This window comes from Durio zibethinus, chromosome 10 (assembly GCF_047325235.1).
Source record: "Durio zibethinus cultivar Kanyao isolate XHJ-2024 chromosome 10, ASM4732523v1, whole genome shotgun sequence".
NCBI lineage: Eukaryota > Viridiplantae > Streptophyta > Magnoliopsida > Malvales > Malvaceae > Durio > Durio zibethinus.
The window spans coordinates 26,610,365-26,634,113 of NC_143171.1; the positions used below are offsets into that span (position 1 = coordinate 26,610,365).

Consider the following 23,749-nt stretch of genomic DNA (forward strand, 5'->3'; position numbering starts at 1 on the left):
TCCCTTCATTTTTTCTTTGTAATATTTGATCAAGTTTAACACGTATTTTGATATGTCATAAGTATCAAACTGTCGCATACAGATATGTGTGAGGTTCAAAGTATCCGTGCTTTATAGGATTTTGGCCATTTAATTAAAAAAATATTGTTGTTCCAAAGTATTCGTAGGTTTTAGATTGATCAGATTCAAATATCTTTGGAAGATCTCGCTATTGGATTTGAAGCCAATTCCATGGAACTGCTTGGCAATCATTATTAATGCACAAAAATGAAATTCAAATATACATTATGGTAACGATCCATATATACCATTAGCCAAAAAAAGATTTTTGAAAATGAAATCATACCCTTCACCAAAAACCAAATTTGATCAACATAAAAATCATTACCATGCACTAGACAAGCCAAGAAAATCCAAATATATTGGGTACAGTAAACATAAAAAATACGTACAGTTTGTCGAGAAATCCTGTAGGCTTTGCCAGTTTTTTAGATTACAAGTCCTTTTCAAATTTCAATTTACACAGGAAAACAAGGAACTTCTATGTATCATACACATGGAATGTGTTCCACTCTTTTGGTTAACCAGAATTTCTGACGGAGTTTGAAAGTTTCCAACGGGGATCAATTTCATCATCCTAAACGTATGCTCAACAAACCAGCCAAACCTGTTTCTTTTATCTTTTATCTGCAACAGGTGGCTGTTTCGAAGACTGATCTTAAGTGACTCTTTCTCCATACGTCCATAATTTCAGGTCACTTTAATGACAACTCAACTCTTGGATGGTACTGAATGGACAAATTAAGCTTCAGAGGCAGTTTTAGTTTCACATTAACATCCTGCAGAACCCAAGCTAACATTTCCTGAAAAGATTCTTGGTTGGAATTCTTGGGCATTTCTCAAGCAGGACTCAAGGTAAGTCAATTCCCACATTTTTTTTCCTTTTTTGATACTGAAATTCCTTGTTTGTTTGTATAATCTACTGAATTTAGTTGGCTTTGGGTTTAGCCTGGTAAAATAATTTTCTTGTTTCATATATGAATCTAATCTATTTATTGCAATCAATCAATGCAAGACAATTCCCACATTTTTTCCCTTGTACATACGTTTTAATGTTAAACAAAATTGTACAATTTGCCTGGATACATAAAAGGAGATACGAATTGGCCGCCTTGAGTATATTGTATGATGAATTATAAAATCTTATCGTTTTTTTTTGGTGCTTCAACTGTAGCAAACTTTAAACTTTGCTTTGCAGCAGATAAGATTAGATAAAGCTATACATGTCATGCGATGGTTGAGCAGGACTCTTGTTTATTTTATGTCATTGCCTAAATGCTTCACAAAGATAAGATCAAACTATAAAATTGCTTTTGATTTTTGATTTTAGTTTTTATTGAACAATTTTTAATAAAGAACTTTGCAAACTTTACCCCAAAAACTTCATATAAGTCTTTTTCTCATATCCAAGTGTGTTGGTTACTTTCCAGAGCTCTGATTGAATCCGATGATATCTAATAGGGTGCTGACAGTATTGTTTGTTTGATAGCTATTTCTCACTCTTGAAATGAAAAAGCCAAAGCATGCAGGATTGGAAAACTACACCAGCAAATATTTGCAAAGAATCTAAGGATATACTATGTAGCAGAAAGTGGGGAGATTAATGGGGAGTTTTTGCCGTATCTTTCACTGGCCATTTGCTTTTTTTTTTGTCCAATTTGTGGTGGTACCCTAAAGCAAAGTGATTTCCGTCTCATTAAACCACTGAAATTTTCCAAATTTCAAGTGATTCATTTTAGGTAACTCTAGTCTCCAAAGAACATGCCAAAAAATAAAACGAAAAACAGATTGGTCATCTTTTTTTTATAGGTATCTGGTTGATTTTTGAACTAGGCTGATTTGCTACTGCTTCCGGTGGAAAATCTCGTCACCCAGCACCCAATGTTTATGTCTTCATGATAAGTGTGTGCCTCTGTTCATGTTGAATGTTGCTTTCGTGTGGGCATCTCTGTGGTCATATCCCATGCTTGGGATTTAAGGTAATCAACTTTCGACAAATACTACAGAAAAAAATAAAAAAATCACCAGTTTTTTTTTTTTTTACATAAGAGATTGTAATTTAGGCATAAAAAAAGTTACAGTAGGTGGATTTAAATTCTAAACTTATTAGATGTTACTTTTTAAATATGAACTAATAGAGCAAAATTCTGGATTCAATCACAGGTGTTTTATGATTATCGATATTTTGTGTATGTTTGTCATGTGTATGATGATTCAGATTAGACAGTTTGTGACTGAACAACTTTTGATGAACTTGTTATGGTATATTGATGTGTCTTTTAGTATGAGTCCAGAACGTAACTCAGAGATTAGAAAGTTTGAAACGCAAAAATTTTTGGTTGAGTGATGGTTTCTTTTTAATGATTTTAGTTTGGAGATAAAGTACCAGTCTAAAAGGTTGCCACAATCAATAATGAAAAAAAATATGACAACAAAGAAACTAGCTTCTTAGTGATGATCATAAAGAAAATTTAGTTCAGTGTGCATTCATAGTCAAGAAGTGATATCTAATAGGTTTAGAGTTCAAATTCTAATATTTACAATCTCTTTTCTTATTTTCAAATTGCCACTTATTTGTAAAACAAATCCAATAAAGCATAATCATTTGTCAAAAGAAAGTACCACTTCAACAATTGATTTCCTATGTATTCTTATTGGTCTTCACAATTTTAATGTTTCATTTCTGGTGGGAAACAACATTTCTGATCTAGCCTGAAACTATAATCAAAGCAAATGCCAGTTCAAGATGAATCTAAATGGATTTGTTTGGTTAACAATTAGCAGTATCTTCTACAGTTGGTTCTTCAGAGAGTAAAAGTAACTAGGTGAATGCCTTTCAGAACTGAGGGCAAAAAATTAGAAATTAAACAGATTTTGAAGTAAAAAAATGGAATATTCATGGCAATTGGTTCCTCATTCTTTTTCTTTTTTGGTCTGTTTCTATCTTGTCATTTCATTGTTATCACAATTATCTGCTTGTTGTCACTTGCGTAAAACTTTGGGAACTTCATATCTGGATTACCCGGCTTAGCTGTGACCATCTGTCAAAGATGCAGATGTGTATGCCTCATTGAATTAAGTTGCTAAAAAGAGTTCTGCTACATGTCGACATACTGCTTTTTCTTGGTAACACAAAAATGAAAGTGCGTTCACCTTTTTTGCCCTAATAGTTGTTTGTTTATTAATACAAGCAATGCTGTTGGGGGAGCTTGCTTTTAGTGGCTATCTAATGTGTTAATGTGTCATTACTCAACAAAAATAAATGGCTTTTTCTACCTTTCTGTAAGGCAAAAGATGAGCTTACAACTACAAGACCGTAATTAATTAAGAAGACTTACTGACTTAGTGTGTCTTGTTGAAAGGCCTGTAACTACTTAAAGGGGTGAAACCAGCAATTTCTCACTCAAGTTAGCAGCCCCTGACCTCTGACTAGAGGCACCAGCCTATTGAGTTTGTTTTGGTCATTTCTTTTGCTCTTATTATCTCAGAACCATTCTCAATTCACTCAGCACATTGTTTTCTCTTTAACATGGCTGGAGGAGGAAGATCTCAAGGACTTAGCAGGTCATGTATTCTTCTTATAGGTAACTAGTACTCTATCATCTTTTTTCTCTCTGTTAACATGAGCTAGCCAGCGTGCCTTTCTGCCTGAAAAACCTGTTTCTTTCCGGGCTTTCAGGGGTCCCAATCCAATTAATACTTGTATCAGCAAGTTTTGAAACTGCCATTCTACATCAATGATCCCTCAATAACAATTTCATTTTTTTTTTCTTTCTGAATGACCAGAATATAAGTAAATGAACATTTGCATGCATTTCTGTGTTTATTTATTTGATAGTGCTTGCTGGCATGGAGAGGTTTGCTTTCAAGGGGGTGGCATCCAATTTGATTACATATCTCACAGATGTTGTGAAGATGAGCAATTCTTCAGCAGCCAAGACTGTTAACAGTTGGTGTGGATTGACTTCAATCTTGCCACTGCTGGTTGCACCCCTGGCTGACTTATTTTGGGATAGGTATTCAACCATTTTGACATCCTCTTTCCTCTATGTTTTGGTGAGTCACTCTTCTTTGTTCTCATTTGAGGTTTTGCATGTCATGGAAATTGCATTTTAAGATCCTTAGAATTGTTTCATTTTTGGAAACATATTTGTTTACTGTCAATGAGAGGCAAAGGGGTTACACCACTAGGCATTAGAGATGTTGGACACTGAGTCATCACCACTTCTAATTTTTCTTATAGTTTTTTAATTGCCAAAAAAATCCTATTTTTGTGTAAATTTAAAGTGCTTAAACTGCCATTTAATCTAACAATTTGGTGAGTGTGGAAATTCAAAAATCAAAGCCAAGTTTTCTATGTTGGGTGGCATATCCAGTGTGTCAATTCCTGTTTAATTGTGTAAGGATTCTCTGGACTGAATTTGTGCAGTCAAGTTATACATTCTTTTAGAATTAAAGATGGCTTTTAGTTTGATGGGACTCTGCTGTCACGGATAGCAATTAGCTCCTACTTTTTCCTTTTATCTTATGGCTCTTTCAAGATTCATGGCCAAACCTATCCTCTTGTCAAGTAAATTTTTTTTAGAGTAAGTTTTTAGTAAAAAAAATTCCCTCTTACTTTTCATCTTTTAAACATAGTAGCATCGGTTGGTATATTTAAGTTATACCAAAATATATTATATTTAAAGATAATTTTTCGTACCGAATTTAATATTAAATAATATCAATTGTTTTTGTTAATTTTGATTAATTTCGATAAATTTCGATGAATTAATTTGTTTTTATCAATGCGTGAATATGAAATATATTTTATAATTTTTAATTTATTTTTTGTTGTTTGATTATTTTTAATTTAATAAAAATAAAATTAATTAACAAAATAACCCTTAAAAATTGAGTTTTTCTATTTTTTATTGGAATTTATTTTTTTATACTTTATTTTTTTTAAATCAAAATTCATAAATATTTTAATTTCTTTCAAGAAAGCAATTGTGTTTCTTTCTAAAATTTAACAATTCAAGGTTAAATTTTCGTCTTTTTGTTTTTATCTTATTATTTATATAAAAAATATTTATTTAAATATCATATGTTTAGATTAAGTGTTTAAAAATATTATAAAATATTTATGATATTATTTTTTATACTTCTAAACTTATTTATTTGATTTTTGAAGATATTACGTATTTATTTTGTAGATTATTAATAATATTATAATGTACAAGTTCATGTATAATTATAAATATATTTATATTAAATTGAAAATGCTAAAATAATATATCAAAAAAACTAATATCGGTATATACCATATTTAAAAAAAAAAAATCGAAATGTTATCCGGTACGATATTAACATCTTTGATTAAAACCTTTTCAAAAGTGTTTGAACCTGTTTGACTAACCAGAAATGGACAGTGTTCTACTATATGATCTGGTAACTTAGTAGTGTTAGTTGAAAGAGTAATGGTACAAGTAGCATGAAAAAATGTGCTTTTTCTTGCTGTAAGTTTGTGTGTTTTGATTTTTTTTTTTTTAATAATTTAAGGGCCTTGGAGCAGTGGCATCAACAGCATTACTATGGACATGGTCTCCTCCAAGCAAGACAAGCTCCTCTGCATTCCTGTTTTGGTCCCTGTGTTTGATTTCATTAGGCCAAGGTGCATATAACCCATCTTTACAAGCCTTTGGGGCTGACCAACTTGACCATGATGAGGAATTGCCTTGCAGCAAAGATGACAAAAACTCTAAAAAAAAGACTTCATTTTTCCAGTGGTGGTATTTTGGGGTTTGTAGTGGCAGCCTCTTAGGTGTCGTACTTATGTCCTACATCCAAGATACCTTTGGTTGGGTACTAGGATTTGCTATCCCCATGTTTGCTATGGTTATATCAGTTGCATTTTTCACATGTGGTAGCAGGATTTATGCGTATAAACCAGATAGAACCATCGATAGTAAGCCCCTTCGCAACATACTTCGAGTCATCAAAGTGACAGCATTAAAATTAATCAATGGCAGAGTCACCTTACCAAATCACAGATCTGATGTAATTGAGCTAGAGTAAGTTTTCTTATTGGATTTTGAGGATGCTTCACATGTAATGTGCATGAGTTCTGACAGTTATTCTTACTTGTTTATAGGCTTGAAGAGAAACCTCTTTGTGATAAAAAGTTGCGGAGCAATGAGGGCTTGGATGGGAATCCAAAAAATGATACTTACCTGCTTGAAAATGCAAAAATAGTACTCAGGCTTTTGCCAATATGGACAATGCTACTAATATTTGCAGTAATTTTCCAACAGCCTGCTACATTTTTCACCAAACAAGGCATGACGATGAAGAGGAACATTGGCAGGAACTTCAAGATCCCACCAGCGACGCTACAAAGTTCTATTACACTGTCTATAATCCTCTTGATGCCTTTATATGATAAAGTTTTGATCCCAATCACTCAGATGGTTACTCGTAATCAAGAACGTATTACTGTAATGCAGAGAATGGGAGTTGGTATGTTCCTGTCCATCATTGCTATGATCATAGCTGCAGTTGTTGAAACGAAGAGACTTGAGCTCAGCAGGAAAATAGGTATCCTGGAATCAGAAACAGTGCCACTAAGCATCTTTTGGTTGCTTCCTCAATATATTCTTTTAGGCATTGCAGACATTTTCACTGTTGTCGGGATGCAGGAGTTCTTTTACAATGAAGTACCCGTCAGGATGCGAACGATGGGCTTTGCGCTATATACTAGTGTTTTTGGGGTGGGAAGTTTCCTGAGTGCCTTGATGATTTCAATCATTGAAGCCTTCACAAATTCAGAAGGAAGACAAAGCTGGTTCTCTGATGACATGAAGGAAGATGGACTAAACAAATACTACTGGCTTTTAGCCATAGCAAGTGCATTGAGCTTACTATTCTACGCAATTTTGTGCCAGTGCTTCAAAAGTAGGACTGAATTGGAAAATGGCAACTGTAAATAAACTCTTTCGATTTTGATCAGTTTGACACAGTTTTTTTGCAGTAATTTCTGTTGATATGTAAATATTCATGACATTCATATTTGCTTACATATAACAACTTATTCTAGTTTTTCCACTGTGCTAATCACTTATTTAATATGCTAAGCTTATGATATCAGCAAAGCTGCAGAGGTCTCAATGCAGCAAAATTCTAACTAGTAGCAGGTTCCCTTTGATAGTTCCAACTGGAATTGTTGAATACATGACGGCATTTTGATCCAAACTCTGATGAAGGCCAAGATCATGTCCTATTTCATGCAAAGCTACTGATTCAAGGTCTACTTGGCTAGGTGCAGTAGGATTAAAGCTTCAATTTTCGTCTGCATCATTATGGAACCTACCATCTGGTGGTGGAAAAGCATAAGCCAATATGTTTCCAGGGTCATCAAAAGGAGAACCGTCCCCATGATAATTTCGGTAAAACCCGATCCTGATATCAGCTCTGGTTCCTTGATCTACCTCCTGGAACCTGAATGGAGAAACAGCTGCCCATCTTTGGAATCCCAGGGCAATGACAGATCTCAGTACTCGAAAATTAACCACCTGCAGAGAATTGGATAGGAAATCATAGGTGAGCTGATACCTAGTCCTTCTGAGACTCCCAGGGAAAAAGGAAAAGTTAGCAACCAAGTGAAACATGCCATGGTTATGACCACGTGTTCAGTTAGTGCCATTAGAAGTTCGGTTACGAATGATATCGGGGACACCACACCAGGGGGTATCATTGCTTTGATTGTATTATAGTCAATCTTGCCTATTACATGAGATAATAATTTTCCTGAAATGCTTTAAGGATAGACTCCTGAGAGTCATCAAAATGATCATCAATTATAAAATTGATGCCATGGGAATAGTGGGATAGTAGCCAAAGGCCTTGAGGTATTGTTTGACTTGATTAAGCCCACTGACAGTGTCTCCTTTTTGTGCTTGCTCAAGATTCTGAAGGGTTTCCAGTTTTAGAGGTCTAGACTTAACTACAAAAGGTTTGTCATTGCAAGCTCTGCTAGAAGTAGTAAGATGAACTATTGTTCGGTGTTTTGGGGTGTGTTTTGGTGCTTTCCTCCATGCCTATTTATACCCAAATGGAGCATAGAATTTTGGGTTTTTTTTTTGGCCAATGCATGGAAATTTAACACATGCAAGAATAAGAGAAGAAAACTCAATAGGCCATTAGCTCACTACATGTTAGTTAATGCACTTTTGATTGATTTTTCTAGTTCATGGACCCATTATTTGACATATTATTTAGGTTCAATCCTTTTTTAAAGTTTAATTATATTTTAGGTACTTGAATTTTGAGAAAATATATAAATCGATTTTTAAATAAATAAATTGTATAATTTGTACTTCAAACTTTTAAATTATATATCATATTAACTCAAATTTTAATCATGTTAATCAAATTAGTTCATATATTTAACATTTAACAAATATTATCAAATTGTGTATTCATCACTTATACTATAAATATTTTTTAATATAAATTTAAAATATATAAATTTTTTTATTGAATCATAAAAATATTTGTCCAAAATCAATCAATTATTATTGGTTATGTGACATCCACATAAAATTTTTATAAAATATTTAATATTTTTATTTAATAAATGACATATATATAACATAATTATATTGGTCAAATACCAAATAAGTGAGTTAAATTAATAATACCAAAATTTAAATTAAAATGATATATTAGTTAAAAGTTTAGCGTGTAAATTGTATATTTTATAATTTTTTAGATATCATTTAAATATTTTATTAAAGTTCAAATACTAAAAATATAATTAATTCTTTTTTAAATATTAGAATATACATTTGACTAACAATTTGATCCTATGACTTGGTATTATGGGATACATAGGTATCAAAGGTGAATTCATATTTCTCACTACAAGAAAAAACTGAAATTATCTCCACATTGATAGATTGTTTACCTAGCAAGAAGCCTCCTTAAGCTTCTATCTTTGATAGCAAATGAAACATGTCCATGCTTAGGGTGTCTTATATTTACTAGGTTGGCGATCGAATTTTAGTTTTGTAGAAATCCATCTACTAATTGAGTTGGATGAATCATATGAATTAAATTTCAGATTCTCTTTGATTCAATTTATATGGGAAGAGAAACTATATCAAGCCAAAGCTTAAAGAAGTAACTCCTCAAATTTTGGAGAATTACATTCCTCTATACCTCTATTTAATTGTTGGAAGTTGAGTTAATAGGATAGAGTTTGGCACATAGTTGCTAATTTCGTTTCGATACCGATTGTATCGATTGATAAATTTTAGTTATATCAAAATATGGTATGCATCAAAATATGGTATGCTTAAAAAAATAATTTTTTGTACCGAATTTGATATTGGATAATATTAGTTGTTTTCATTAGTTTTGGTTAATTTTGATGGATTAATTTATTTCGGCCGGTACGTGAATATGAAATATGTTTCATATATTTACTTTGTATTTTGTTTAACTATTTTCAACTTAATAAAAATAAAATTAATTAACCAAATAACTCTTAAAAGTTGAATTTTTCTATTTTTTATTGTAACTTGTTTTCTTTTATATTTTATTCTTTCAAACAAAAATTCATAAATATTTCAATCTCTTTTTAGAAAATGTTAGCTTTTTAGGTGAGATGGTGATCCAAGCGAGAGGTGAATTGAATCTCTTCAAATTCTTTTTCAACAAATGATTCTAATATAATTAAATGAAAATTAAAACTAATATCAAAATATGATACAAATAACAGTGAATTGATGAATTATAAGCAAATATAAACTATAATCAAAATAAAGAGATAGGGATAGAGAAATCAAATACAAGGATTTATAAAAGTTTGATCATTCTCCATAAAGCACCTACGTCATTTCTCTTAGTTGTTCATACCAAGGCTTTAATTCACTATTCTTGAATTGAAATTATAACCCTATCTTTTTCTCTCTAACGCTTAAGATAAAAATATCTACCTTTTGTAGTATTTTACTTAATCTCACTATAAAGCTCTCAAGAGAATACCTTACCTCTTGTTCTTTTTTACCCTTGTATATCAAAGGTAATTTTGCAAATAATAGAACAATCTCTCTAAGGGTAAGTGTTTGCTAAGTTTAAGTATAAGAAAATGATGAATGAATAATAAATATGATTTGGATACAATAAATACAAAGATATAGACTTTAAAGCTCTAAAAACTTTTTATTCTTTAAGAGAATGAAAATATAGATTATTGACTCTTGCTCTCTTGATTTATTAACTTTTTTGGTGTGTTGGAATGGTCAATATATAGAAAAATTGAAGAGCTAGCCATTGGAGATGCTTGGAAGAAGAAAATAGCCATTGAAAGTATGAAAAACTAGCCATTGGAGTTGTTATAAGGCATACTTAATCAATCTTGTCCATGAGGGGATCAATTGGTCCATTTTTGAAAGCTAATTCACGCCTTGTAAGCATTACCCGATCGATCCCTTTATATAGGGGATCGATTGGTTTAAGGGGTGATCAATCCCTTACATAGGGTGATTGATCCCTTCTTGCCTTTTTAAGACAAAAATTGCTTCTATAAGAAAAATCAATCGATCCCGTCTCTGAGGGAATCGATCATGTCCATCTAGGTGAACATATTCTGTTTTACACTATACTTACTAATTTGATCATATCTTGAGTTATACAAATTCAAATCACAAACCGTTTGAAGATTTAGAAACTAGACTTAAAGAGCTTTCTATCCATTTAAAATTCATCACCTAATTCATTGTGTACGAATTATAGTGAATTTTTAAATCTACCTATTGTGTAATTTTTAGACAACTGCAAAGTATCTAGTAAAAAATTCAAAATCTTTTCTTAAAAATTTGGATTTTGATTTTGTTTGATGTGTTAGAAAGTAGACTCAAAGAGCTTTCCAACCATATAAAATTAAAATATTAAAACTTTATAAATTAATACAGAAAAATAAAACAAGTTCAATATTGGAAAACTTTATTTTTATAAAATAACTTTCTTAAGTTAATCTATTTCTCAAAATCAATATTATCAAAATTGTATTGAGTTCAAAATGAACTAGTTCACTTTAAAAACAATAATTAAACTTTCATTTAAGCTCAAATAAATAATGTTTAAAGATAGTTTTAATTTGAGAAATATGAAAACAAAGAAAAGTTTGTTTAAGCTTTGAAAATCATATTATTTATTTAGTACCAAAATATAAAACTTAAAAACATGTACTAAATAAAGCCTTTTCAAAATCTTGATCAAGCTTATTTAGCTTAATATTTTATCATTTTAAAATAAGAATCAATTCAAGGCTAACAGAATTGTGCTTCCTTTCTAAAATTTAACAATTGTGAAGTCAAGGTTAATTTTTGCATCTCATTGTTTTTATCTTTATATTTGTATAAAAAAAAACTTATTTAGATATTATATAGTCAAATTAAGTGTTTAAAAATATTATAAAAAAATTTATGATATTATTTTTTATACTTTTAAATTTATTTAATTTTTGAAGATATTATTTATGTATTTTGCAAATTATTAATAGTATTATAATATACAAGTTTATGTATATTTATAAATATATTTATATTAAATAAAAAAATCTAAAATAATATATTGAAACTACTAGTATCCACATATGCCATATTTAAAAAAAAAAACTGAAACGTTGTCGAATATAATATTAATAATTTTAGTTTGGCATACCTTTTGCTTGTTCCTTGGAATGAAAATTGAATATGAATCTAAAAGTATCCAGTAATATTTAGCCATTAGTCATGTGGAAATTAAGCTTGATGATTATATATTAACAATTCATTAATTAATTGAAAATTTTGTTTTGATATATGGTTAGGAATGCAAATGAATAGCTATTATTATCTTAGACATTGGTGTGAAAATTTAGAAGATTTTAGAAACCAATTTTTTTTTTGTCACATGTTCATTTAGCTATATATTATGTTCGAAAAGATAAAATTTCAAGCTTACTTTTTGAATGAAAAATACATATATCTACTGTTAATCAAAATGCTCAAGTGCTTTACTAATATTATGTTAAAATTTTAGTTTATCTATAATAATGTAATTAATATAATTTATACAATGAATTTTGTAGAGAATGAAGAACTTTGGGGCTGTCTACGTCACATATCTTTATTTTTTAAAGTTTTAGATTTTTTTTATTTAATTTGTTTTGATTTTTTAAATTTTCTTTTATTTTTTTAATTAGATGATAAAGATGGTGGTGGGTAAGTAAATCAATTTCATACAACTTCAAAAATTTTTTTAAAAATATTTTTATTATATTATTATTTTTTCATTTCTTATTGAATGTTCTCTCAATTTTTTTTTTATTTTTTTCATTTTATTTTTTATTTCTTTGATTGAAATAGTAGTAGATGGAGTTGGTTTTTACATACATTTCCTTTTTTTTTTCTTTTTATTTCTTTCATTTCTAATTAGATGCCCATTTTTTCTATTTTATATTGTTTCTTTTCTTCTTCGCTTATTTCTTTCCCTTATTCTCTATATGCAACCTCCTATTTCTTTTATTTTATTTCCCTTTTTTTCCCATTCTATCTAAACTCCTTCATTTTTTTTGTTACTTTCTCAAGAGCAAAATCATCAACCTTTCTTTCGCCACTCCTCTGTTATCTTAGAAACCCAAAAACTCGAATCAAGTTTTAACATTTTAACCTTCAACCCACTTAAATCCAGCTCGCCAATTAGCCAAATTGTTGACTTCTAAAATGGTTTTGTTTTATTTTCAAGATAGATAGGAGTGGGGAAATTTTATGACCTACCTATATCAAAGAGGATGAAAAAATAGGTTAGATGGAGATGGGTTAATAAGATAATCGATATTCAAGTGGTTTTTTGCCTCATGTGCTTTGTAAAAGACATATTCTCGGTACGATTATGATTGGGTTTATAAAAACTCTAGCTTTTGTTATTTGATTAGTTTGGTTTTGGGGTTTTATTTTTATTTTTAATTTTTGTTATTTTAAGGCTTTGTTTGGTGGCTATATCTATTTGAAAATTTTTAATTTCAAGTGAAGTTTCTAATATGTTCAGATTTGTGGAGAAGTACCATTGTTTCATCCTAAGGCCGTAGAAAAGGCTATGAAATTGATGTGTTTAGAAGGAAAGAGCTTGCCATTTAAGAATAAGTGAAAGAGTTATCCTTTAGAGGGTAAGATTCAAATTTGAGATAAAAAGTATATTTCTATTGCTTTTTACTTTTAATTTCATTGAATTAATGATAATGTTATTTTTTGTGTATGTCTATGTGTTTATTGTTTTTGTTCCTTATAAATTTAATTTCAAAGAAAAAACAAGATTTGTTTTTTCATGTCTTTCTTCTTAGAAGAAAACATGTGCCACCTAAGGCTTATTGTGTATTAGACTATGAATATACAAATATTCTAAGGTTTAATACAATTGGAATATATAGGTGATCAAAGAATGCTGTGATGAAAAACATGTTGTTAAATAAGTTTTTTCAGAGATTATTGTATGATTAGACAAAATAGTTGCCAACTACTAAAAAAATAGGTGGTAGAAAAACACTTTCAAGCTTTTTAGGTATGCTTTTCTCACCATTTTTTTTGTTAAAAGGTTGTTTGTATGTGTTACGGATGGATGCAATGTTATTGGAGTTCTTTGACATATCATGAACATATACAAAGTTTTAAGCTATGGCTTTTTATTCGAGTTTGAGTTTATCTTTTGCCTTTTAAAAGTTTAAGTCTATTGTACATTGAATTTCTAATTAAGATGCTTTTGATTTAGTAATAGAAATATATGACTGAAAATGTTGAACATTCCATTCATTGTTAGTATAAGGGAATGGATTTTTACCCTTCAGCTTAAAGTTTTGATGTCATATTTGTTTATTAAATAAGAAAAGTTACAGGAGATTATTAGAAATCAATGTAGCTTAGATATTACAAATTGAAAGTTGTATTAATTGATTAATATATGTTTAGAGCTTCTTATATTCTTAGATTAGGTATATAAATAAAGTTTTTCCTTTTTTTTTTATTTTTCTATGATTTAGTTTTACAGCTGCAAATTTTCAAAAATTTACCATTATAAAAAGGAGTGAGTATCTATCTCTCTTTTTATTTGAAAAAATTATTATTCTACGTGATTAAAGAATGGTTGTTTAGTTTTATGATTTATTTGCTTGCTTAAAGAACATGAATGGATGTTTTGGTTTTCTTTTTCTCTTTGTTATATTATAGCTTCGATTGGCGTAAACATTGAAAATTTCTTTACAAATGTTTCCAAATTATTTATTCATGTATCTTTTTTTCAATTTGGTTTTTTTTTTTTTTAAATTTTCTCTTTAATTGCATTATCTTTTTTACTCAAAATTTTCATTTTTCTCCATTTGATTTGTTGTGTTGCTTTTAAATATAAGGATTTATTTGTTGAACTTTGCTAAGTTTGTTGAATTTAATGAAAAATTTAACCTAACTATGGTTGTTATTGCAAGCTACAATTTTGATATTTTCTATATTGTTGGTCTAATTGTGAACAACCAAAGTTGAACCTTAAGATCTTAAGTGATTGTGACAGTAGATGCATTTACTCATTTCAAACATCTGCTACTGCCAACGAATCTTTATTTTTGAAAAGAACAAGACAAGTAACATTTTTAAACACCAAATGTAAATTCTTAAAAGAAAAAAGTACTTTTTTAAGATGTGCAATATTTATTTGCATTTGGGTAATCATTATTTGGGTAAAAATCTAAAATTTTTCGCAACCAACTACAACTACTGTTGCTTTGGCACAGAAGTATGGGGTTGACATTATTGTTGTGAGTATATGCACTTCTATTTTCATACCATTTTGCATGTATTGTTATAGAGCATATTTGAAGAAAGATTTCAAGAACTAAGAACTTTATGTATGTTGTAATTATTGATTAAAAATAGGCATTCCCAAATCATGAAACTCAACTAGCTTGCATTTGTTGGCATCTTTCAAAGGTATGTATTCTATGCAATCTTAAATTTTACAAAAATTAAGTATGAAAAATTCAAAACTAGACATATGTTTGCTTACATGTATGTATCTTTTAATAGTTTGATATTATTGTTGCTAACAACTATTGGCTCAAGCTAATGGAAAATTCACCATATATAGCATTGCATACATGTTCTAATAGAGAAATGGTCTATTGAGCATTTTCTTGATCTTGTTTCCTTGGAATGTTTATAAAAAATTAGATGCAATATGTATTTGGTAGTCTATAGAACCATATTTTTTGTGTATCACAAGTGTCTAAAGAATTTTCTTATTTGTAAGTAAAAGTACAATTATACATGAAACTAAATGATATTGTGTTATTTCCTATTTTTATTTTTTCTTTAAATGTTTCTTTCTGACTCGGTGCTAATTGATGTTGCTTTAGATTTTGACCAAAATCAACCTAAAAGATTATTAGAACATGTTACTTTCCATTGTAAAGGGTCATGATGTCTTGTTCCCTTTTAATAAGATGAAATAGGTGTAGTTTGTCACTTCTTAGTTTAAGAACTGTTAACTTGATAAGATTGTTGTGATAATGAAAGTTTAAAAATAGTGTATGTATTTGAAAGAAAGCAATATGACCTTTATATATAAAGATAAACACCATCTTTCTTTTGTTGTTTATGCTACCTGTATATGTTAATATTCTAATGTGCTTTACAATTTTTTTTTGTATGATGACAACTAATTAATTATACAATTATTTGTTGATGTTGATACAAACAATAATGAATGTTAAATGTATGATGACAGTATATTTTTTAGTTTCGTAGTAATGTTGAACACTGGTATTTTACTAGTTGTAAACATCTCATTTTATTTGAAATTTAAAATTTCGAAATTACTTTTAGGAAAGTATTGATTTTTTATATTATTTGACCTAATTTGGGTCTAAGCTTAAGAACTTCATTTTCTTTTTATTATTTTAAGTTTTTTATCATTTATTTTCATTTATCTTTGTAAGTTATTTATCTTCATTATTTATTCTTATTTAGTGATTTTTTTATATATCTTTATTTATTTCTTAATTATCTGTACTTTATTTTATCTTTGTTTTTATTCTTTTTAAAACAAAAAAAAAATTGAAAAGAGGTGTAGGTGAGGATGAATTCTTGAAGGATATGAATTCATTCAATTCAATGGTTTTGTACCAAAACCAATTTCATTGTCAGATATAAAATGTGCTAATAAAATCTAAGGAGTTTGATTTTAGAAAAAATTGGTGAGGATGTGAATGAAATTCTAAAATTATTTTGAAGATAATTTTTAGAATAATTTTTTATGGAATTAAGAGTTTTTATCAAGTTGGGACTAGACTCCTATAAATACCCTGCAAGTTTACATAATCAATAGACAACAATTACAAAGGAGAACTTGAGAGTAAAAATGTTTTAGGTAGTTCAAATTCAAAATTTAGGTTTTTTCCAGTTTCTGACGATTCCTCGTGAGGTTTCTAGGCTTCGGTGATATATTTTAGCGAGCATTAAAGTTCCTGATGAGGATTCCGATGATATTTCCAATTTTAGACAATGATTCTTAGTTTCCTCAAGCGTTAACCCGATTGGACTTGACCCAAGTGTCAACCTAATTGCGAAACCAACCTATAACGTCAAGATCTAGTAACTCACATTTCACAATCATTGAGTTGAGTTGTGTATCAAATCGTCGGACTATTATTTGTTTCTGTAGTCAAGTCGTTGACCCCTTTTTTGGTAATTTTATTTTTTTAAATTTATTTTACGTAAATTTTATTTATTTATGTTGTTTAAATTAATTTTTGTTAAAAATATTTTAAATAAATTCATGAATTCTACCAAAGTAGTGAAGGATTTTTGTGGGTTTAAAGTGTTTTTCAAATTATGAATCTTACCAAACTATTGAAAAAATTCATTAGAAAATTAAATTAAAAATATTTTTGAATTAATCCTATCAAATTATTGGAGAATTTAAATTTCAAAGTTAAATCTTATCAAACTATTAGAAGGTGTAAATATTTTTTTAAAAAAAAGTAAAATTTTCAATCCTACTAAATAATTATAGAATTTAAATTTCAAATTAAATATTACTAAATTATTGAAAGATTTAATAAGTTTTTGCAAAAAATAAAATTTTCGATCATATTAAACTATTGAAGAATTTAAATTTCAAAGCTAGTTCTTACGAAATGATTAGAAGATTTAATTCATGAATAAATTTTGAATAAAAATGCTACAAAATATTAGAAGATGTGCCTTGAAATAAAATCTGACTAAATTGTTGGAAGATTTTATTAATTTTGAAAATAATGAATTTCTTGAAAACACATTAATGAATCCAATAACGAAATATCTTTAGAGTGGGATACTAGTCCTCATGACTACTCTTAAGGTGAAAAATTTTTTTTTAATTGCTACCAAGTTATTGACGTAATTTTAAGATTAATTTTTAATATTAAATTTGCTCGATAAACTACAAATATGTTTTAAGGTTTTAGATAACATGAAATCAACTAGTATCATATTTTGGATGGATGTTGTGAAGGTGCTATAACTTTCTTCATACGTAATTGTACTCCTTGAACTAGATCTAGTTTTATGGACTAGAATCTATCTTTTAAAGGTATTTGAGTAAAGCTAGGGACATTTCTTTAAAATGAGATAAATTCAGTTAGTTGGTCAATCGGACCTAAATAAAAAAGATCGATGGCGACACCTAAAGTCATGTGTAACAATAGGTTTATGTATCTATACGTAATGACAATTTGATGACTTCACTATGGACAGTTAAGAGTTAGGCTAACAAATAAATTTGTGTTATCCAAGCCTAATAAATTTGACGTTTTCCTTAAAATGATTTTTTTTTTATTTTTCAAGCATTTATTATTATGTCATTTATATGCATTTCATAACATGATTTTTATATTCAGGCTTTGTCCCTTAAAAAAGAGTAGAGTACCTATATTTTCGTGAGGTTTTATTTCTTTGAATAGGCTAGTGATAATAGGGAATAATTTGAAGACCTTTTAGATTATGAAACATCATAACCAAGCATATAAAGAACTTAAGAGAACTCAGCCTTAAGGTATAGCTCTGTCAATCTCTTATGTAAGATATGTTTTTGTATTAATCTTGTATTTGTTAACATTTTTATTAAGATAATTTTTGTAATTTAAATTTATAAAAAAAAAATTTCCAAAGATAGTCTTTTTACTTTGAAAAAAAAAATGGAAGATTTTGAGTTGGAATTATTTTGCATCATATGATATTGTTTCATTATATACATGCATTTGTTACATTATCTATGTTAATACTTTGTACAAGCATTACTTTACTTGTCCATATATATGGAAAAAATGTAAACGTGTAAACATCAGTTAGGGGCAACTCTGTCTTTTTTTAGTTTTTAATTTAATTATAAATCTTGTTTTTCATTATACACTTCATCAATATGCTTGTATTTGCACATATATTTTTCATGCGAACATATTTGTATATACAATTTTCATAGACTATCCTTATTTTTGTATATAATTCTTAATATATATATATATATATTATTTTCATTACATGGATGCATGTGTTTACACATATATATTTTTCATTCAAGAAAATATTTTTGTATGTATACTATTTCATTTATTTGGGGTAATTTTTGCTTTCTTTACTTCTGTACATAATTAAAACTGAATCACTGCTTCGCATACATATAACTATACATACATCTTTTCATCCATGTAAATGTTTTTGTATGTAAATTATTTCATTTGTTTGGGGTACTCTTTGCTCTCTTTAGTTTAGCACATTGTTTTTAATTGAAAATCAATTCTTGTTCTTTCATTATGTATTCCATGCATATATTTGTATATTTTTTTCATCTATGTATTCATCTTTGTCTGTACATTATTTTCATTTGTTTGAAGCAATTTTTGTTATCTTTAGCTTTGTACATAGTTTAATTGAAAATAAAATCTTATTTTATTTGTTTGAAAAAGCTTTTTGAGTATTATAACATGTTGCCGTGAATCGAAATGGATTTGTAAATATTGAAAGTTGTTTTCCTTTATCTTTTGAATTTAGGCATAATTAATCCATGTGATCCACATGATTTTTTTTTCTTGATTAAAGAAAATAATTTTTTTAAAAAAAGAAGAAAATCCTTGTGATAACAATCTTGAGAGAATTGGTGATTAGTGTCAAGAATGAATATATCTAGTCATTTCACTAGAAATGGCACAACACTTAGAAAGCTTTAATTTCTAATTTTCATAAACCTTATTTCATTGACCAAGATCATGATCTTCATTAAGGCTATAGTAATGAAAGGGATGATAATTTACAAAATCATTTTGAAAATCCTTTGCAAGCCAGTACATGGGACAATCTCTGAAAGATTCTAAATTACGATAATTTGATAAGTGTTGAGGCTATTTCAAACACAATAATACCCAAGTTTCTTTATGAAATTCAAATTGTTTAATTCCTTCCTTGAAGGTAGAATTACCTAAAAACAATTTGTTCTCAACATTTTGGCTTGTAAAACATCCATTTCATTTTTATATTTTTCCCAAAGTTTCCCTTTACCTACATTTTGGGGTAAATTTACCTAAAAAGCCAAATTATCTAATATCCACAATATCTTTTGATTTGATTGGTGTGGCATTTATTGTCATTGAACAAAGATTGCATGAACAATCTAAATGTACTTGAAAATGAAGGCTGTTACATTGGACCATTGCTTGATTAAAAAGTTGAGATAGTGCATTCTAAGCATAAATTATGAAAAAAAAGAGAAAAAAGAAAAAAAAAGATGAAAAAAAGAGAATTAATTATAATATCATGCATGAGTCACATTCAAATGAATCCAAAATTAGAAAAAAAAAAGAAATTTATCTCCTGAAATTCTTTTTCAATGGAAGTATCCATATTTAAAATGATAAATAACCATATTTCATTATTCCTTTCACAAAATAAGAAATCAATTTTTTGTTTTTCCTTTTTAAGCTTGTGAATTTTTTTTCTTTTAAGTAAACCTTAACCAAAGATCACTCTCTATATTTGGGGTGAGTTTAAAAAAGGATCTCATCAAGATGACATTGGATTTTATGTTAAGCGTTAAGAAAGATACTTTATGTTAAGGGGTAAGTTTTAAGTAAGTTAAGTTCCAAAATTTTAAACTCATCTTGTAAAAAATGGAAGCATGTAAAGAAAAAAAGAGAAATGAAAAAATTCAAAACATGTTTGGGAAGTGGAAAGGATAGATGTCCTTATAAAAGAAAATTATCCTTAGTTTGATCACTTTAAATACATTTTTTGAACCTGTTATCCTTTTTTTTTTATAAACCTTAGCTTGTTTTATGTCATTCGAAAAGTATATTTTGATCATACATGGATAATTAAGTTGAAAAGTTTATTCCTTAGGAAATCATTACTTTTTTATTTGGGATAAATTTTGAATTTTTTAAATGTATAGTGAAACAAACTAAAAAAAAATAATAATAAAGCTTTAGGGTGAAAACTCAAAAAGGGTAGTCTAGAGTAAGATTAAAAGCAATTTATGTATGACATCAAGGTGTAGCAAGAAGCTTTTGAAGGAGATGGAGCTTGAAAGAATATATATGCATTTGTAGACCTTTGAAAATTTTAAGGATATAGACATTACCTTTAAGAAGTGTTCATAATTTATCTCTTTTTTTTTTTAATCTTCCAAAATTTTAATCCTATCATAACTAGTATTGATATTTGTTAAAATGCTACATGTTAAGAACTTAAAAGATTGACAAAAAAATTATGCTTTAAAAGACAACTTTCATTTGTGAGCCTAGATAAAAAGACATCATCTTTCTCATTTAATGATTAAGTCTCTTTTGATATTTAAGATTTTGATATGCCAAACCATTTCATCATTTAGGAAAGTCCAAGTTATAATTCACCCTATTCTTTCTTAGTAGTAATCATTAGTTCCTAAATGATTCAATCACATGTTTTAAAATAAGTGAAGAATTTACTCATTTTCATCTTGATCATGAAAAATAAGTTATGTGCGACAAATTTCTATTATCATTCAATAAGTTTAGGAAGAGAATATGATAATTTTTAGAAATGAGGTTCTAACAATCTTTTTGGGGCAATTGCTATTGCATTCATTTGTGAGTTTAAAAAAAAATTCAAATTTGAATTGTTACATTGTGATGAATGAAATATGATTTTAAGACCAATAAGATACAAATTACTTTTTAAAGGTAAGTAGGAATATAATTTTGAATGTCACATTTGCATTATCAATTGAACTATGCATTTGCATTATTTGGTTAGTATATAGATCCTTATTTAGAGTATTGCATTTGCATCAATGTTTGGACCATGAATTTGCATTATTTGGTGAATATTTGAATCATTGTTTTGATAATTACATTTGCATCATGGTTTGAACATGCATTTACATCATGTAGTAAACATTTCAATCATGGTTTAGAATATGGCATCTACATTATTGTTTAGGATATGGATTTGTATCATTTAGTGTGAATTTGAATTGTTGCATTTGCATTATTTAGAAGGCATTTGAATTATTAAAATGGCATCTATTGCATACAAAATTTTAATTTTGATAAGAGGTTAGGAATTTTCATGAGAATAGATTTTAAACTTTTGAATCCCTGAATAATGAAAGCTTTTCAAAATACGATTTTGAATCCTCAAATAAGGGGAACTTTTTCTTAATGAGATTTTGATTCCTTGAATGAGGAAAACTTCTTTAGGATGATATTATGAATCCTTGAATGAGGAAGATTTTTCATGATGAGATTTTTTTTTCTCATTGGATGAGGGAAATGTTTTTTCAAATTTTAAAGTTGTGGAGCCTTCATTTTGAAAGAACATTTTCAATGTTAAGAATGATTTGTAAGACTTTCAGATATAATTTTTAAAACTTTTAAGCATAATTTTCAAGACTTCCTGGCATAATCTTTAAATTTGTAGTAATTACTTTTAAGAACTTTTGATTTCATATTTCGACTTAGGTCAAGACCTAGTCATTTTAAACCTTGACTCAGTCCGATTACCTTAATTCTTAATTTTGGCTAAATCTAGTCACCTTTATTTTTAACCTTTGTTCACTCTAGTCATTTTATTTTTTACATTGGCTCAATATGGTTACTTTTATTCTTGACCCTAACTCAGTCCTATTACCTTCATTTTTTATTTTGGTTTAATTTGGTCACCTTTATTTTTTTTCTTGGTTCAGTCCTATCATATTTATTTTTAACCTTGGCTCAGTTTGGTCACATCTCATTTTTTACCTTAGCTCATTTGGTCACTTTCATTTTCGACCTTGCCTTAATCTGACTACCTTCATTTTTTTTTTATCTTGGCTCAATTCGATCACTTTTATTTTCAACCTTTATGCAATCCCATCATTTTCACTTCAACTTTGGCTCAATATGGTCACTCTCATTTTTTATCCTGATTCAGTCCGATCACATTTATTTTCTGAATTCAACTAAAACCAAGTCATATCATATTTTAACTTTGGCTAAATCTAAGTCATATCATTTTTTTGACTTTGGCTAAGTTCAAATCATTTCATATTTGTATTTTAACTAAGACCAAATCATTTTATTTTCTAATTTCAGTGAAAACCAAGTCATCTTATTTTTAAATTTCGACTAAATCCAAATCATATCATTTTATTTTTCAATTTCAGTTCAATCCAAGTCATTTTTTTTTTACTTTAGCTATATCCATGTCATTTCATTTTCAAACTTCGGCTAAGTTCAAATCATGTCATTTTATTTTTCAACCTCAGTTCAATCCAAGTAATTCTTTTTTACTTTTGCTCTATCCAAGCCATTCCATTTTAAACTTCAACTTAGTCCAAATAATTTCTTTTTTAAACCCGAACATAATGGATGTTTTTATCTTTATACAATTTCTGTCAACTCCGTCGAAGTTATTTTATTTTAAATTTCAGCTCAGTCCTAGTAATTTCTTTTTTGAACTCGGATGTAATGAATATATATATATAAATATATATATATATATATATATCCTTGCATAATTCATGTTACCCTAATATATGTATTTTAAAAGTGGAGCTTTGAACAAGACTTAGGTCAATTTTTTCAAAGTGAAGTTCTTCAAGTTTCTTGAGTAAAAACAATCAAATAAAAATTAATTAAAAAATTATAACCTCTATATTAAAAGATCTTTTTATGGAAATTAAGTATATAAATTTTTAAATTATGTTTTAATATTTTTTTAGATATCTATTTTTATTAAAAATTATGACATATTTTCATCATTTAATAAGTATTGATTAAATTTTTACTATAAATAATATTTTTAATAATTTTTTTATATATTATTAATCTTCTCATGAAAATATTTCAATTTATAAATTTTAATTTTCAACAAAAATATTTATATAATTATTTTTATTAAAAAAACTTTAAAAACTTCACTTAAAAAATTTACCTAAGTCTTACCCAATTTTAAACTTTTAGTTGCCCACATATATACTAAGGTTATTATTAGATAATTTGTTCAATGGAAACCATGTATGGAACTAAAAATAAACTATTTACCATATCTGCATATAAAGAGCATACTTAAATTATTTTATTATAATTAATTAATTATAATTTAAAATTATATAAAGTCTATCAAAATAT

General features: G+C 28.0%; 1 protein-coding gene and 1 pseudogene across 12 annotated transcripts; one reads left to right on the forward strand and one right to left on the reverse strand.

Moving 5' to 3' along the window:
* Window positions 1–664: 664 nt before the first annotated feature.
* On the forward strand, window positions 665–7,143 carry LOC111291668 (protein NRT1/ PTR FAMILY 5.9-like). 12 transcript variants are annotated; one of them, XM_089767033.1, is made up of 6 exons: window positions 665–915; window positions 1,550–1,799; window positions 1,870–2,039; window positions 3,899–4,116; window positions 5,602–6,113; window positions 6,194–7,143. In XM_089767033.1, exons 4-6 carry the CDS (start codon window positions 3,910–3,912, stop codon window positions 7,026–7,028), a joined length of 1,554 nt encoding a protein of 517 aa, XP_089623159.1. In that variant the 5' UTR covers window positions 665–915; window positions 1,550–1,799; window positions 1,870–2,039; window positions 3,899–3,909; the 3' UTR covers window positions 7,029–7,143. The 12 variants fall into 12 exon arrangements, with proteins under 12 accessions (XP_089623159.1, XP_022739264.2, XP_022739261.2 ...); XM_089767030.1 differs by lacking the exon at window positions 665–915 and adding an exon at window positions 3,549–3,644 and having other exon boundaries at window positions 1,039–1,799; XM_089767029.1 differs by lacking the exon at window positions 665–915 and adding an exon at window positions 3,549–3,644 and having other exon boundaries at window positions 1,039–1,799; window positions 1,894–2,039.
* A 59-nt stretch (window positions 7,144–7,202) lies between these two features.
* LOC111293416 (metalloendoproteinase 1-like) lies at window positions 7,203–11,832 on the reverse strand (annotated as a pseudogene).
* Between the last annotated feature and the right edge of the window lie 11,917 nt (window positions 11,833–23,749).

What these genes read in the sequence shown, in the direction of transcription:
- LOC111291668 (XM_022883523.2), top strand. Translation starts at nt 3,590, where the DNA reads ATGGCTGGAGGAGGAAGATCTCAAGGACTTAGCAGGTCATGTATTCTT. An exon ending in GTCATGTATTCTTCTTATAG is followed by an intron (nt 3,645 to 3,898) that starts GTAACTAGTACT and finishes TTTATTTGATAG; the next exon opens with TGCTTGCTGGCATGGAGAGG. An exon ending in CCTCTTTCCTCTATGTTTTG is followed by an intron (nt 4,117 to 5,601) that starts GTGAGTCACTCT and finishes TAATAATTTAAG; the next exon opens with GGCCTTGGAGCAGTGGCATC.